An 18,979-nucleotide genomic window follows, 5' to 3' on the forward strand; every position below is an offset into this window, starting at 1 on the left:
AAAAATGGGCTTTTTTGTAATATCAGTTTAAAATTAACTCTTCACACTAAACACTATCTGAGAGCAAAGCTTTTGAACAGAAGGATTATAGTATTTTTTATCACAGGATGAAACCCTCAACTGGAATCGCGTAACAAGATGGAAGAATTGGTTAGTGTAGAGAGCAGAGGGGGATTTTTTTAAAAATGAAACACTTGAATAGAAAAACTTTGAGGGGGGGGGGGAGGTAACAAAAAAATCAGAAAAATGAACTGACCTCGTACAGTAAACTCCCCAATACAGATTTAAATTTTACAGAACTTTGAAACATTTCAAGTAAAATACAAAGAAAGTCAGCAAGGGGTAATATACATTAAAAAAAGAAATAGAGAAAGTACAACATATTTGCAATCTAATAAAGAATGAAATGCAAATTATAAAGACAAAAGTTAAGTGTAGTTCCTTTACAAAAAATAAAACTTAATCAACTTGAAAATTGTTAATCTTTTTTTTTTAACTCGTAAAGCAATGTTAAATAAGAAACAATGCAGATCTTTGAATGCTAAAACTTACTGAAACAATATCTGCAATACATTTGCTTGTATTCCCTTTATCATCTTTGATGGTGATTGGTCTATCTTCTCTGATTCGTTGAATTGCAGCAGGGCAATCAAGCTATATAGAAGAGAAAATATTACTTTATAGTTTATTTGTTAAAAGATTTATAGAGAAGTCAAAGACCAAAAAAATTTTGTAATAAAAAGTAATATTTTGATTAAAAAAGCTCCCCTTCATATAATACATAGTAAAATATGAAGGAGAATAGAAGCTATTACATTACAGCTAATCATTATATAGGGTTTTCTACAAACAGGCATGACGGTCATACAATGAGCAAAATAAGTTTAGAAATTAAAAGGGATAACATTGCAATTACCACATAAATAATAATGAAAAAATAAATAATAAATAGTTAATTTATTAATTTGATTAAAGAATATTGTATTGTCATCAGATCTGAGGTCACATACCAAATTTCAAAAGACTCTAATCAGAGGCGTAAGTGAAAATTAACTAGCAGTATTTTAACAAGATATATATAAATAAATGAATACAATATAGGGAGATGGAACGAATGGTAGGAATTAAAAAATACAAAAAGAATATTCAACTTTATAATTAAATAACACTAAATTTTTAAATGTTGATTAATTTTGTCAAAAAAAAAAAAAAAAAAGAGAGAGAGAGAGAGAGAGAGAGAGAAAGAGAAAGAAATGTACATTTACAACATTGACAAAATAAGAAATAGAGTAGAACAACGTTTGGTAGCAAATGTTAAAATAACTTTCAATCTTCAAAGTAATTAAAATATCTATAGGATACAAAAGGATTGAAATCTCAAAAACAGAAACATTATCCGCGAAGAATGTACTTAATATGAGTATGCTTCCAAAATATAGGTTTTTATCTAGATATAAGTTCATGCTTTCTCCACAACAATTTAATAAATAATATGAAAACTCCATAACAATACTGACAAGGCAAAATCCGCCCCCCCCCTCCCCCATCTTTCTTTCTTTTCAAAAACTAAAAAAAGGGGATTTTTTTCCGATTTTGATTAAGCTTCCAAAATAATCATTAAACAAATAAATACTGGCACATTCTGATTTAATACAAAATAGCATGAATGTTGATTAAAGACTAACAGTATCATCAACAGTGCAGAAAAATGTGGGAAACTCCAAACTTGCTAATCTTTCATGTAATTAATCAATCATGTGGGTATTAGCACCTGTTTTAAAAGCAATGACTGCAATAAAGCCACAAAAAATTTAAAAGCAAAATTTTACCGTTATTAATTTAGAATAACAGTAGTAAATAAAAAATGCCTCAATTGTAAATACAAGCTGTTTTTCTTGATTGAAAATCCAAACCAACATAAAATATAATTGAGAGACAGGATCACATCTATTTTTTATCATAAATGTTTATTTCAGTGCCTTTTCCTTTTTTATAACGTTTTATTTCCCAAGCAAAACACTTCCAATTTTTTCGTAAAGTATGGAGGGGACTTCCACAAACTTTTATTTTTTCTCTGAAAGCAGAAGGATTACTCTTATGCGAGTACAGTCGACTCCCGCTACAACGTGATTTGACTTACAATTCGAATTCCTCATCGACAACATAAATTTTTTTGGAAGGAAATAATGGCTTTGTTATTGCCTACTAAATATTGATTTTGTGAAACGTTATTACAACTCTTTAGCATCTTTGACAGCGGAAGTTCTCACACCAAACTTGTTTACGCATCGCGTTGTTAGTGCATTTATTGTTTTTTCATTCTAATTATTAAAGTTGATGAAATATAATGACACTTTAGTTGCGCTGTTTAATCAAAAGTTTGAAGATGGGAGGAAAAAGAAGTTTCTGCAAAAAAAAAGTTAAGATTCTTCTCAATATGCTTGAACAAATACAAAACATCGAGAGTAGCACAACAATAAGTATGAGTGAATCTTCCATATGTAAAATTGAAAGTCAAAACAAAAAGATAAGTAAAAGTTCAGAACTTAGTTTCAATACTGAAGCTTGCAGAGTAGTGTCTAAGCAAAGCAAATATGTATTATGAAAATGGAAGCTGCTCATGTACTGTGTATCAAAGGGATCAGGAAAAGAGGCTGTTGCATAAATGGAAACGTTATAAAAGAAAAGGCAAAGCAAACATGTTAAAAATGTATATAAAAAGAATAACAATCTGATCATGGAGCATAAATCATCATAATCTGTATTTTTCAACTCATGAATATCATTACTGTATCTACTGTAGTACAGTACCATAATAGTGCAGCTTTTATTATTACTACATAATGTACATGCTGTTTTGTTTTATTTTATGTCTTTCCCTCCCATTGATCATTCATTTTGTGCATCTTAAAGAAGAGGAAGCTGCTGTACCCACAGACAAAATATACTTTTCAATTTTTGCTAGTCTCTAGGAATGGATAATTGTTCATAAAAATTTTCTGGCAGAATCTACAGCTTATCATAATTTGACAATTTTTGTCAGGTGAAAATCTCAAAGCTTTCAACCTCAAAAACATTTTTTTTTTTAAATCATCTTTTTTGTCTGTGGGTACAACAACCCGTTCGCCCCGCGAACAGGTGCCTTTGTACCCATGGACATATAAAAAAATAATATATAACTAGGTCTGAGGAACTCAATTATACTCAATACCTTTGCATAAGCCATTTTATGTTGAAATACTTCAAACATCCATTGAAAATAATCTTAAATAAAACATGCAACAGAAATTAAACTTTGAAAGTTAATCGAAGTATTTTTTCTTTTTTTTTAAACATTTTCCTTAATCATTAACATCGGTGAACTCTTTAAAAAAGTTATTAGTCTTAAGAGAGTTAATGATGTTATGAATAATTAATATGTTTTTAAATAAAAAAATAACAAGATTCATGGTAGTATGACTCTATAAGTACCTACATAATAACTTCAATTTATATGCAAATTGAAACCTTAACTAAAATTAACCCATCACAAAAAACTCAGTTTAGATTAAATCAACAAAAATCTAGAAAAGTCGACTTCAAATGAAAACAGGTGGGATTGACTGTCTGAAGATCCTACAACAGGTGGGGGTTACTTCAACACTATATCTTCAAGTCCTACTTCAAATTCATCATTATTGTTAAAAGCAAATTCCGAACGTTGATGACAAGGCACCATTTTGAGGTACTTCACATTGTAAGAAGACTCAAGTGTGACCCAAGAAGACTAAAAATTGCCGTCCCTGGATACACATGGTTATGTGTCCTTGAGTATAAAGGTACGTCATTTTGGTTTTGCAAGCCAGTCACATCGACAGAACCAGTTTTACAACATTAAAAATCAGAAGCAAAACCTTTAAAATATAGGGAATCATGATACCTACAACAAAAATGAATAATACAATACACGATGGGCGAAAAAAAAAAAGAAATTGCTCATGTTATTTTTTACTTAGATCCTACTGAAACCGAAAAAATGTGATAGAATGATAGATCTTAATGTTTGTTTGATAGGGTTGAAACTTTCTGGGGTATTGGAGAGGGCTGTGACACACACGTTGAACCCCAATTAGGATCTCTATGACGATACCCAGAATTTCCCGACCAACGTCTGCAGGTACAACCCTTCGTGGGTACAGCAGAAGCTGCTGTACCCACGGAGCAGCCCCCTTCTCTTATTTTATATTGAATAAAATTGCTTTTTTTATTTTTTAAAAACAGTAAAAATTCAGCTCTTTAAGTAAGAAACTGTAATGTATAGTTGAGAAATGCTTTAAAGCCAGTTTAACAGTATCTAAAAGAATTTGGCATGTTTCTAAAAAAATTGTATAAGTACATTTTTCTACAACGAGAAATTTCGATTTATGAGAGGAGTATTGGATCGCATCTCTCGCATAAGTCGGGACTCGACTGTACATCCAAAAAAAAAACTTTCCCAATGTTGCACTCAAACAGCCTATTGATGGAAAATTATGTGACCATGTTAGCAGTATCTTGCCAGTCATATTTTCCAGAATTGAACGCAAATTTCCTAAAGCACATGTTTTCAATTGGTATTTCAAAATTCTCCGAGACTTTCCCGCTTCCAAAGTGAGTGGAAACCCTGGAATGCAACTGGACAAAAACTCAACATTTATTAATTTGTAGCTAAAAACACTTACACGAAATTTTTTCATAAATATTTCAACATTTGGAAATTCTTCACTTTGGACTTGTTTGAATGCAGCTTTATACTGTACTAAAAGTTTGGAACAGGCAGCTGTGTACCTATGAGAAAAACGAAAATAAAATTAATCTTCTTAAGCTATGATTAGTTTGTAGATCAGTGATCCACAACTTTTTTACCTGAGACTCACACCTCGTGTTAAGATGAACCTCATAGGCAAAACACATATACAGTTTCAACACAATTGAATCTTCTCTAAATACCATGGGAAAACATAAAAAATGTAAAGAAGAAAATTAAAGATCAAGAGTTGTTATTTTTGCTACATTGCTATTTTATGTTGAGTTTTCATTTGTTTTTTAGAAACAAATTTCTGACCATTTGGCTTCAAACTTGAAAGTCATTCTTAATACTAAATGAAAAAAATGGTAGTTTTGGAAAATTACAGAATACAGTTCTCAATTCATAACGTTCAACACTGCAAAGAATTACGTGGATCATTTATGAATAGTCCCAAATCATACCACCAGTACATACAATTTTCAAAGGCATTAAAGTGTGCAGCGGTGACAAATTCTAAAATTTTGTTATGTTCAATTGAAAATTTATCACCCAGCTTATCGAAATATAGCATACTGTTCAAAATGTGAATAGTCATAAAGCTTGGTGAATTGAGAATCTGGTAGTGTAACACCCTTAAAATTGTATTACCCTCCAAAGTAAAATCTATTTGGATTACTTGCTCACAACAAGGACAATTCATTAGAATTTGAAAAAAAAAAAAAAGCTTCCAATATTTCTAATCAAGCTAGCTAATGACATAAATTATACTATCACGCAAAATTATTATACAAAATATGCAGCTTAAAAGATACTTTTCACGTTGTGGTATTTACTAGGAAAAAATTACATTTACAAAAAAAAAAAATCACTTAGCGAAAAGATTTACATTGAAGTACACTAAAAAAATACAATGTGAGATGGTGTATCATGATCATTTAAGAAAAGGAAAAAACACAAAACATTTAACAACAACTTAAAGCATTTAACAATGTAGCTAGTTTTTCCTAAAAGTTTTTTTTTTTTAAATACTTTATCTAATGGTAAGAACCTACGCATACATACTCTTTAGGCGTAACACAATCCTTAATATAGGCTTTTTCTAAGCATTGGAGAGTGTTGATCACAGAATAAAGATCAGCCATGTTATCATACCTGCAATGAAATGCATAGCTTTACAATTTTTAGTGCTAATAAAAATGAGTACACTAGTGCAGTTATTAAAAATATATATTTAATTCAAACTATTCATTTATAAGAGATCTAAGACATGTGAACAACTATTAGAGTCTTCAAAATAAAATTAAGTTATACCCATAAACAAATTTTAATATTGAGAAAAACTTACTTCAACAAATGATTTTAAAGCTATACAATGAAGTAACACAAAGCTATGTGCCATACATTAGGAATGGGCGATGTATGAATTTCTACATTGTGATACATCGCGATGTAGCAATGCATAAGTGTTTTTTTTTTTTTTTTTTTAATTTAAACTTGCTTGCATGCCCATGCTACGCTGTTGTGATCAGCGAACAGATTTTTGAATGCTTTTTTTTTTTTAATGTTCAGGTAAATTTGATTTTGTTAGTTTTTTCTACATAGGGTTTTGTTTTCCCTTATTTCTTCAACGTTTGTTTTTGTTTTTATAGTTGAAGATAGTTTATTTAAGTAAATAATTTGATTTGTCGTATTATTCAATTGTGATTGTTCCTTATAACATTTTTATTATAGCATTGTTTATTTGGCGAAACACTTTAAATTGCAGGGGAAAAAACTCCCCACATGAAAATGATAAATAAAAGTAGTAACAGTGGGAAAAACAAGATAAGGAATATTAGATACTTTTCTCTTTCTCGAGCTGTCCGATATAATTTAACTTCTTCATACAGTTCTGGTCGGTTTTCTAAAAGGAAAAAGACAGATTTAAGATAGTAGAAAGAAAATTAAAAAAAAAAAAAAATTATAATAATTTGAATTTTGGCATCCTGAATTCAAATTATGTTTTTCGCAATCACGAGTGTGTGTTTGTGTAGGCGCATGTGTGTGTATGTATGCATGTGTGTGCGTGCGTGTTGTATATTCAGTGCTGTGTGTGTACATGTGTGTGTGTGTGCGTGTAGGCATTTGTGTGTGTGTAGGAGTGTGCGTTTTGTGTCTGTGTGCAGGCATGAGTGTGTAGGCGTGTGTGTGTAGGATATGGAAGCAACCTGCAGACGGTTTTCGCTAGAGGAGCAGCATCGTGAGGCGGCCGGTCGACGGTGATGCTGCAGAGGGTGGCGGCGGGAACATAAAATCAAAGGACCTCAAAACAGTCAAATGAAAGCAATAAGCAATCGTGATTGCTCAAAAAAAAAAAAAACAGCTAAATTGATTCTGAAGTTAAGGTTACATAGATTGGTTAGCGTACATTATTTTAACATGTAGCTGCAACATAGTATATTAAAAATGACAATAGTAGATATAAATTTTAAGAATATGAGATGTTTTTGATACTTAAAGTTATCAACAGACAAGACAGTAAAGCTGATGTTAACCAAGCCCAGACTAACCGAGTTCAGGATCAACCGAGGTACATTAGTTGAAAGAAAAATTGTTTCTAAAAATTATTTTCAGACTTCTTCAAGAAATTGTTAAACTAGAACATCTACTCTAAGCATGTATTGTACAAAATTCTATATTTTTATGCATTTGCATCTCTCTAACTTTGTTCATTTCCTATATGTACATAGGGTGGGCTGATTTTAACTTTTGAAATCAAAAACGTTCATGTAAAAAAATTTTCGGAAATCAAACTATATTTAAATTTCCTGCCAGCCCCTTAAAGGAATGCCAAATATGTAAAATTTGAAATTTAATTTTTTTTCTTTAAATTTCTTATGTACATATTTTTTAATCACCTATAGTGGAAAAAGAAGTGTATTGACATTTTAACGCTCTTTAAAAAATGTTTTTTGATGATTTAAAAGTTTATTTAGATCCCCTGCCAGGTTCCTAAAGTTTCTCCAAACATGTAAAAATTGACATTGAAAAAAAAATCTAATTTTTTTTTATATATAATATTTTTAACTGCCTGTGGTGTAAAAACATTGAATAGTAAGGCCTTGTGTTTTTTTGATCAAAATCATTATTATATCATACTATACTTAAAGCTTTTGCCTGGCCTTTGAAATTTCCTGTTCTTCTTAGCTCTTCTTTCTGCTTAGTTTTGACTGTCAGTGACAGATTGGTGCGATTGTGCAGAATATACTGATGCAATGAAGCTATTTTCATCACCCCCCCCCCCCCCCGCCGGTTTCATAAACCTGCCCGTTTTTGGCATTTATCCAAATAAATATGAACTGTATAGAAATCAATAAGATCTGGATTCAAGTGATATGTTCTGGAAATTGACCATAATCAATGTCCACCAAACAATCAAGTAAGCTATTAGTCCAGTCATATTAGGGGTTTCACCTCCGAATGTGAGATAAGAAGCTGTAAATTCGTATATAACTTTATTTTGACATTCTAAATACTATCTCAAAAGTATCATACAATCTCGTGTCCGCGTCTTTAGATATTCAAGGTAAAAGGTCACAAAAATCCAATTTTTGCAAATATCTCGTTTTCTATAAGCTTAATGTTATAAATATATATATTTTAAATATTGTAGAGAATAAAATTCTCTAAAAGTTTTGTATCAAACACTTTTGGGTAGCATTAACCAATTTTGAGATATAGGCCGAAGAGCTAACGTATTTTCAGCTTAATCCGTTAACCGTTATATGCCGTTAAAATTCTGTATATCTTCAAAAATTTTATAATTATGGATGATTTACATTTTGTATTATTCATTACAACATATTTATTATTTTCATTAAACAAATATATATTTGTGTAATAACACTTACCAATTTGTGTAATTAAAAAACTGTTTATACATTTTGTTTGCAATACAATTGTTTTTTACATTTTACCGTTTTTGAGATAGAGAGCAGAGAGCGCACAGCCCTCATGGTGATGATGGCTGATTTAATACTATGACAACTTGTTTAAAATCAAATGAAATAAAGTTAACACGCTCTGAAAAAGTTTTACTAATTTCAATTTTCAACAAATCTTTGAAGATTAACGACTGCAGACCATCTGTAGATCCATTGCTATTCTTTCAAAGAATAACTGGATAGCAAGCAGTTTTTGAAAAAAAACCTTGAGGAATATCTTCATTATGAACTAAGCCCAAATCCAACACCTTTATTTAACAATGGTGGAATCTGAAAAACCATGAAATCGACGTTATATGATAGTAAGACACCTGTCATCACGTCGTTTAGAGCAAGGATGATACGTTTTCGATTATTTTAAATATATACGTAAGATAACACATTGTGGTTCAAGAATTGTTGTTGTATTTGACGGTTACTCGGACTATGATAAAAATATAAAAGCAATGAAACAGCTAAGAAGGTCTGCTGTTCTTTCAAAACCATATGAAGTTTGTTTCAACGAAAAAATGATTGTACCAACTAGCCAAAAGAATTTTTTAACACAAAAATTATTAATATGCTTATTGAGAAATCAGAAGCTGTTGATATCACTACAAAACAGGCCAGAGATGATGCAGATGTTCTTATCATTGAAACAGCTTTTGAAGAATCAAAATGTCAAAAGATCGCCGTCGTAATAGGGGAGGATATAGATTTATTTGTTATTTTAATTGGGTGTACTCAGTCACATAACAAGAAGTTTTCTGTTAAAAAGTTGGAAAAAGAAGCATTGAAACTGAATTACACTCCTCCAAAAGCTTTGATAAATATCCTGGCTTAAAAAAAACATATCTTATTTCTGCACGCATTTAGCGGCTGTGACATAATGTTGGCGCTGTTTAAGAAGTGAAAAAAAACTTTCACTAAAATGCTAAAGAAACTTCCCAATTTGGATCAACTAGATCAAGTATTTCAACAAAAAACTGCCCTCCTGCACAAACATTACATTAAAATTTAGTCCACATCTTGTTTGCAATATATGCTCCAAAATCAGAGGAGAGTATCGATCACTTTCGTCACACAATTCGTCAAGTCAACAAAGCTCAATAAACCTGTGCAGTTATCCACCCTTCCACCAATAAGTGCAGCTGCTCATCAACATATTAATCGTGTAGGATATTGTTGAATTCAAACTTGGTTAGGGAACAATTTAGATCCCCAGAAATGGGGATGATGCTGCAGAATGAATTCCTGAAACTGATTACGACAATATTACCACCAGTTCCAGATGAATTACTCAATACAATATTTTGCAACTTCAAGAATGGTTGTGGTTCACATAGTGGATGCAAGAAATCAGCGTTGCAATGTTCTTCAGCTTGTGGTCAGTGCAATGGGAAAGCAGGCTTCAATGCTTCACCGTATCAGAGTAATCTTGATGAAGATAGTACCTTTGACCCCAAAGTTCTTGAAGACCTGGAGACAAATTTTGTAGACGAGGAAACTAATGATAATGAATCAGAAATTTTCCAGCCACCAGAAAACGACAATGAAAAAAAAGAAAGCTAAGACTCATATTCGTCCTTTTTATAGTTTTTGTAAACCCTCCTCATTTCCCTATTTGTTAATTCAATTGTAATAAATTTTTTAAACAGCGTTTAAAAAGTATATATACAATACAAATTTACTTCTTTAAATTATTTCTGATTTGAAGTGTAATGAGTATATGTCAGAATATTATTAAACTGTAATGAGAATATTTCACTCTTTTCTTTTTTAATTACACGAATAGGCAAGTGTTATTAAACAAATATATATTTGATTAATAAGAAATAATAAATATGATGTAATACATAATAAAAAATGTAAATCATCCATAATAAAATTTTTGAAGGTATACAGACTTTAAACGGCGTATTGTTTATGAGGACTAATGGTCGACCTTGAATTATGCTGAAAATGAGTAAGCGTTGAGCGCTCTTCAACCTCTACCTCAAAATCGGTTAATGGTACAAAAAAATGTTTTGCACAAAAGTTGTAGAGAATTTTACGTTCTACAATATTTAAAATATATGTTTATAACATTAAACCTGTAGAAAACGAGATATTTGCAAAAAACTGATTTTTGTGACCTTTGACCTTGAATATCTAAAGACGCGGACACAAGATTTTATGAGACTTTTGAGACAGTATTTAGAATATCAAAATAAAGGTATAAACGAATTTACAGCTTCTTATCTTGCATTCCAAGGTTGACCCATTTTTTTTTTTTTTTTTTGGCTAAAATGACTGGACTATATCTCATGCAAGGTGATTTGCAACAGCAGATTGTTTTGTTTATATATTGGTACAAAAGAACCATCATATGAAATAGAGGCTCGACTATTGTTGAATATATTGTAAAAGTGTATGTAAAAGTTTGGTTTCACACTAAAATGAGTCTTCATGCACAGCCGGTGCACAGCATCTTTGGAATGTTGTCCACTACTCAAGATATCTTAGCGATAATCTGAAATTAGTAGTTGATCATGTTATTCAAAAGGAAGTTATTATGGTCATCCAATAAACCTGCTGATTACCATGAGCGACGACGCACTATCCTCTGAAGAAATTAGGTCACAGAACAATCCTGAAGACCCTAACTTGAAACTGTTGGTGATTTTGTTACTTCACCTTTCAAACAAAAGACTGTATAAAATTGATCAAGTGGTAAAATTGTGTACTCAAGGATCCTCCACTGTCCAAACAGATACCTAATGCGAAACTAGAGAAAATGGATAAAACAAGTGACACTATTAAAAGAGAGCATTGGAATTTTCACAAGAGGTCGAAACAGTAATTAGGTTAGTGGAAGAAGCATCTTCATCTATTTGTGCAGCAACAAGCTATGGAGAAAAAAAAACTGTGCATAGAAGGGCACTATGGTGGAGTTCAAATGCAGCCGCCTCCTCGAGTCGAATTCTAAAATATTTTCCCCAATTTCCGGAAAACAAGCGAAGAGCTACTGTAAAACTGACGGCACGCAGGCGGCACATCAATAGTTCTCCCGTGCTTTCATCTTTTGCACTTTAGTTTTAATTCAAAAGAATTATGTAGTGTTATTATAGGGGGAAAAAAGTAAAAATGGCTTAAATTTAGAAAAAAAGAAATTGCTTGGCAAAAGTTTTTGCTTTTTAAAAGATCAAAATTTTTGAGGGGGGGGACTTAAATATTGTATGAAAAAAGAATTTCTTCATGAGCAAAAAATCTTGCTGGGCAACCATTTTCACTAGATGATTTTTGAGTGTGTGTGTGAATATGTGTAAAAAATTTTAAAAATGGGAAATAAATGTCAATTTTTACATATTTAGCCAAAACTTAAAGACCTGTCCGTTGCTCTAAATATCTTTTGATTACCCACACTTTTTTCAAAAGAACATTAGATGTCAGTACACAACTTTTCCCACCATAGCAGGGTTGGCTTTCTGACGGCAGAAACTTGTTTTTGCTGTGCCAGTGGCAGAAACTGGCAAAAACTTAAAAGCATCTTTAATTACTTAAGTGATCGCTAAAAGATATTCGTTTAAGTAAACTAAAAAATTAAACTTCATTTCATTATTTAAAAAAATAAAATCCTATGCTAATGCCCTTGATTTAGTTCGAGAAGGGAACTTTTCAATTGCAGATGCTCGTAATGTTTGGATTAATCTAACAAAGGAAGAAAAATCATATAGGTGCTCAGGAAAGAGGAGCGACATACAAAATTAAAAGGCATTTCTGATTTTAATTTGCTCACTTATATGCTTCATCTAAATTGTTTGTGATCGAAATTATAACGTGCTTCAAGGAGAAAATGCCAGAATTTTACTTGGCAATATTAACATAGATTTTGTACCTAATGCCATAGCTTTGCAAAACAAACTAGCCCTATCTCTCGAAACTTATTTTTCCAGTTGAATTTCTCCGACTACCCCAGTTACTACATGGTGGACCAGTTAAAAAAAAAGATACAATAGATGAAAGTTTCACGAACATTGCTTGTTCCTTCATGCATTGCCTGCTAGCTCTTCTGTTGCAGGAATATTCTAAAGTTTCTCATTTGTACTTATTAGATTCAGAAACTGTTTAGATTTTAGAAACCACCTTTTATAAGAAGCAACTGCAGGGTCCAAACAATATAACATTTGATTTTGAATTGTGGTAATATCGTAATTAAATTGTGCTTTTAATGATTTTTTTTTTCCATGCACTTCCTATTGCATGTCAATAACTTAATTTTTTTTCATTTTCCAAGTTTTTGCCAGTTTCTGCCACAAATGTGGCAGAAAGTGGTTTTTGCCATGCCGGTTTTAATCGGTTTCTACCAGTGGTTTTAACTGCCTTGGCAGAAACTTGCCAACCCTGCACCATAGGAGATTGAAAAATTTTTACATACGAAATTTTTAAATGTTTTTTTAAAAAATGTCACTTTTTACACACTTTGCGAAACTTCAAAGGGCTGGCCATGGATCTAAATATAATTTGATTTCCAAAAACATTTTTGCCCGAACATTTGAAGCCAATACACAACTTATAGCAACACAGGCGATTTGGATTTTTAAAAAAAGTTAAAATCGATCCGCCCTAATGTACAGTAAATGCCTTTTTTACATAACATTTTTGACAACATTAACTTTTTCATCAATTTTTTCACGTTTTCTCTCGACTTGAACACAGTTCATATTTTTCGAATTTTCGACTATAGTATTCTGGGTCCACATAACCTTTGACAATTGAGGCTCCTGCAGTAATATCTGTTCATGTTTTGATGTCTACTTATGCTGGACACTGAAAGACAGTTTCAAAATAGCTACTGTGTATTGTCAATCTTGTTAAATCAAAACAAGAAAACTTAGATGGGCTCGAAAATTATATTGCTTGACATGTTTAGGGCATGTAAAAATTCTAATCGTGCATGAATTTTTTATCCCTACTTACCGGGAGGGCATTTAATTGCTCATTTAAAATATTTCTTCCTAAAACTTTATTGTTTTGTATTTTATTGAAAATGTACCAGAGCTCAAAATTTATCTCAAACTGTACCGCTAAAATCATATTTGGACAAACATAAAATCATTAGACAACATATAAAGCTGTTTAAAATATATTTTGTTCCATTAGTGTTAAAAGACAAATTCAAATGTTTCAGTTAATCAGGGGTCTGTCCAGGATTTTTCACAGGGTCCGTTTTTTGTGAAAAATCGAATAATTTTGTGAAAAATGAATTAATTTTGTGAAAAATCAAAAAATCTTGCAAAAAAAAATTTTTTTTTGTCAAAACAAAATTTTAGAATTTAGAGATGGCACAAACGGCATCAATTAAATTTAAAGTTGAGTGTTTTCCTCTTCTATGCCGAGAAAATCTTTCTGGATTTTTTTTCTGATATTTGGCCGGGGGGGGGGGCATCGTTGTTTCAAGTATCAATATTTATCTACCATTCTACATTATGTGTAAATTAAACTAGATATATTTCTGTACAGTACTTAAAATAATTGTAACAAAAATATGAATAAATAAAATAAAATTCAGAATAGGGTTCAGCATTCAACTTTTTGACCCAAAGACACTCTTAAAATCACAGAATTTCGTTTAAAACTTATAAATTCCGTGATTTTAACAAAAATAAAAAGATATTTCAATTGTTTACCTCTTAACAAAGCGTAATAATCATCAAAATTTCGTAAAATCGGATTCAAATAGCGGATGCAAAGAGATCGCAATTCTCAAAGTGAAGGCATCAAAAGTATAAAAACGGCTTGTAAAAGAAATGTTTTTGATAAAATTATTTTAAAATTGCATTTTAGAGTCCTATGATAAACATATCATTAATATCTGTGGACACAGTTGACCCAAAAAATAATAAAATAAACCATCTATTCAGCTTTTAATTTTTGACTCATAACAGAAAATGGAATTTTGCTTTAAAAACTTGAAATGAGAGTTCTAACAGAAATAAAGAGACTTTTCATTTATTTGAATCCTAATAAAGCGAAGTTAGCTTGAAAAAAGAACAAAATATGATTCTCATATCGGATGTTAAAAGATTACATTTTTCAAAATGTAGACATCTGAAGAAAAAAAACGGTAATTAAAAGAGTTTATTTAAAGTTAATCATCCTTGTTAGCATCGAAAAATCAAAACCAATATAATTTTCTCCAAAAATAACAATTAAACATCGCACCGCACCTTAAAAACGCAAATATTGACAAGCTGGCAAAATGATGAGAATATTTTCTAATCAAGTCATTATAAAGGTTCAACGCCAGACCCTAAGTGGTGATAATTTTGAAGTTGGTAACCCTATCTGAAGCGATCATATTTTTTCCTCATCCTTACTATTCCTTTGCAGTTCTAAGTTCCTTTCGCAGATATATATTATTATTGTTTATTAAATCATGAGTGGAGAGGAGAAAAGTGCTTACCAATGCCTTTTCAGAAAAGTTTACAACACCACCGCTAATTAGCTGTGATAAAACAAACAACCATTATATTTATTTGGCTTTGGCAATCATTTATCGCTTGCAAGAGCATTGCAAGAGTGCCGATTTATTTATTTATTTATTTATTTATTTTCAAAATTAGCCGATTTTGTATAAGCTGATTCCTCTAATTTGACTTAAAAAAAGGTTCCAAAAATTATCGGTTTATACACAGAAATATGCGTTATTTTGCTTTCAGATTTGCTCTTTCAATAAACAATTTGTGACAGATCCGATCTTGTTTATCAGAATTTTGTGAAGGGTCCGTTTTGTTTGATCGAGATTTTGTGAAAGGTCCGTCTTGTTTGATCGGGATTTTGTGAAAGGTCCGTTTTGGTTGATCGGATTTTTGTGAAGGGTCCGTTAACGGACCCAAATATCCTCTGGCCAGACCCCTGTTAATATACAATAGATAAAACTGTGACAGTAAATATTTCATTTGGGGATGTATTTTTTAGATAAACATGCCCTAATGGCATGTAAAATTTTAAAGATTTTTCTAGCCCTGAAACATATTGAGATTCCAAATGAGTCGCATCAGAAAACAAGAACTTTCAATGTCCCGCAACTATAAGTGGCTATATTTAAAAAGAGGATTGTCCTGCTCAAAATGGGACGTATGGCCACCTTACCCATGATAGGATACTTGCAAACAGTGGCATAGCTAAGGGGGTAAAAACAACTCCACATGACCTAACACAGTAGTTTTTATATGCATGTAAGAACTGTTTAGGGGTGGAGGGAAACCCAGGATCTGTCTGTTCTAGGGCATGCTAATCCTGAATACAATTTTAAAGAAAAGCCATAAAGGACTATGTTCTCTCTCTGTCAAAATAAAGAAACGAAAAGCACTTTGGTTTAATAAGTAACAAGTTAAAATACAGTAATTATAAAATCAAATTCATTGGGTTATCAACAAATATTTATACAACTAAAACATTATGCACATTTTAAGCGAAGACATTCCATACCATAAATTTTAAACTTTAAACAAGAAACATTTTTGCATCAAGGCATTATCTTTGTAGTATTTACCTTGCTGATTCATATTGAGAAATGAAATATTTCACTAGACGCTAGAACACAAGGAAATCATTCAAAAAATTTCAAATATAATTTATAAATTTATGGATGAAACGAAAAAATATCAGATTCCACCAAAAGAAGTTACTACAACAACAAACATGACATCATTGGAAATCGGTCAATGCAGGAACGATCCTGATAGATAAACGGGAGGCAACCCTATATTTTGGCGCTAAATGATATCATTCTCAAACTTGGCGACAAGGATTCTTCCTGTACCTCCTGCGTGGTTTAAAAAATGGCTTGAAGAATGTAGTAATGAGTAATGTGTTAATGTATTTATTATGATGAGATTTTTACAATTAAATATGCATGAGAGTAAGTGAAACATTTTCTTGGATGTGACTATATTAAGTTGTATCTTTTTGTTTTTTTTATTTTGAAAAGGAGCATGTTCCTTTATTTATGCTTACTGTCTGACCACGGATTGTATGGAATGAGTAACACCATTTTACAGCCGGAAATAGATAAATTTATTATTTTTTAGCGATGTCAGCTTTTGCAGAAGCAGAGTCTCATTCAAATGAGCGGAATACGCGCATCAAATTTTTACTTTCCCCCCTTATTCATAGATTCGTTGATCTGGACGTTTGAAAATTCCTTGCAATCTGTGGTTGGCAACGGTCATGAAATTAAAAGCATGTATTAAGATTTATTATGGCTAGGCCTTAGGTTTTTTTCTAGATTATTATTCTGTGCATCTGTACTTTCTATCCGGACAAAATTGATATTTATTTATGCCATAATTAGACGTCTTTCAGTTATCTAATATAATATGGGAAATTGTTGTTAGACGTTAGCTTGCATAGGTGTGCATTAAATAAACGTTTCTCGTGTGCTTGAGATTTTTGCTTCCCCCCCCCCCCTTGAATAATCGAAACTATTAGGCTTCTTTTCATTTCCCGCCTAAATTAACGTCCATTTCTTTAAGACGTCCTTAAGGATTCTTCCTGTAAGCGTGCATGTATTCACATTATTAAACGTTTATCTTTTGAAACATTTAGATGTTTCCTTTTCCTTGCATAATTAAAGCTACTGAGTTGCTTAATTATCCAAAATTAACAATCATTTTTCTCAGACTTGTTGACTTTTGTCAGAATTGTTCCTGTCAGCCTTTAGCGTGCGTAGATCTGCGTCAACTAGAAATCTGTTATCGTGAGTAAATTGTTTAATTTCCTACATTTAGTAAAACCATTTTGATGTATAATTAATTTAATTACTGCCAGAATTAAATTTATTCTTGTCTTCTATTCTTAAGGGCAGATTCCTCCTGTTAGCCATTAGGGTGCAAAGATGTGTTTCTAATGAACGCTATTGAAAATTGTACTGTAAAGCATTTTTGTTCCTTGAACAATTAGGAATATTTTGCAGCAAATTTAATTTTCTGCCAAAATTAACTTTCTTTCAAATATCAAGTCTTAAGTAAGGATTCTTTCTGTCTCCTGTGTAGTTGAGCATCAAATGACATCATTCTGACATTTATTTTCTTTTCCTGTTGCATAGTTGAAACTATTTAGGGCCATTCCTCCGTCACATGTGGGACAAAAATATGCTTAAATTTCATTAACATTTCGTCATATCTCTTAATATTTTAATGAAACTGGGGTAAGCAATTTTTTTAATCTTTAAATTTGATACAAAGATACTTCTGAAACAATTTTGTTATTTAAATTAAAATTTATTTACATGCGTCACGTGCGGGACATCTAAAGTCAACCTCTGGTAACTTGCTTGTGGATAAGCTAATATTTTTGCTCTATTGATACAACAATGACGAAACAAATTGCAGATTTTGAAAGCTATGGTTCCAATGTAAAGGAAACATATCTGATAAGTTTAGAAATAATTATTTAACCATTGAAAAAAAAATGTCTATGCCTATTCCATAGAAAATGGTCATTTTGTCCGTGACGGTTTCTGTATTTCATAAAAAAGAAATAATTTTTGAAGAAAGTTTTGGCTAAAGAAGTCACACATGCGTTTGTGATGTCTTAAGCAACAAAACTTTGTTCATTATCCTTTTAAATTATTATTTTTTATGACATATACGAAGCGTCACGTGCGGGAAAAAATTTCAGTTTTCCGTGGAATAGCCCTTTGACTGTTCAATTTCCCGGCAAAATATTTCCTTCAAAAATTAACTCTGTAAAGGTTCTTCCTGTTAAGTCCCCTTCCCTTCAACCATCATATCTTTTCTTCTTGTTGAATATTCTCCCTGTTAGCCTTCCCGGGTGTGCCAAAAATGAACATTTATTAATTTTCATATTCTTGGTGTCAGAAATCAGTATGCTGTTTAATTTACTGTCAAAATTCATGCATTTTATGTATTATTCTTATCCAGCATTATATATGTGTAACAAATAGGTGTTTATCATGAGTAAAATACTTATTTCCTAATCCTTACATAATTCAAACTATTTAGCTGTTTAATTCATTACTTAAAATTATATGCCAGATTTTTAATCTCTACTGAACTTGAACTTTGTCTAGCAACAAATGAAAGATTTTTGTAGTTTGCTAAGAGCTAAATTATTTAAGCATGAAACACTGTCCTATTAAATTAGTAGGACACCTGGTACATTTGTCAATAGAACCTGAAGTATAAGTTCACCTTTCAGTGAGCAGTCATTGTTAGAGCAATGATTGAAATCTTTGAGATTG

General features: G+C 31.4%; 1 protein-coding gene across 1 annotated transcript in view; it reads right to left on the reverse strand.

Annotated features, from left to right (window-relative positions):
* The window catches only part of LOC129229343 (vacuolar protein sorting-associated protein 28 homolog), a 29,636-nt gene extending 13,228 nt beyond the window's left edge, over positions 1 to 16,408 (reverse strand). Inside the window, exons 1-5 of the mRNA XM_054863633.1 lie at positions 16,268 to 16,408; positions 6,611 to 6,671; positions 5,831 to 5,920; positions 4,701 to 4,806; positions 553 to 654 (exon numbers count right to left, since the gene is read on the reverse strand). Of these exons, the coding sequence (XP_054719608.1) occupies positions 553 to 654; positions 4,701 to 4,806; positions 5,831 to 5,920; positions 6,611 to 6,671; positions 16,268 to 16,280 (372 nt within the window). The 5' untranslated portion in view covers positions 16,281 to 16,408. The remainder of the gene's footprint in view (positions 1 to 552; positions 655 to 4,700; positions 4,807 to 5,830; positions 5,921 to 6,610; positions 6,672 to 16,267) is intronic.
* Between the last annotated feature and the right edge of the window lie 2,571 nt (positions 16,409 to 18,979).

Source organism: Uloborus diversus, chromosome 9 (assembly GCF_026930045.1).
Source record: "Uloborus diversus isolate 005 chromosome 9, Udiv.v.3.1, whole genome shotgun sequence".
NCBI lineage: Eukaryota > Metazoa > Arthropoda > Arachnida > Araneae > Uloboridae > Uloborus > Uloborus diversus.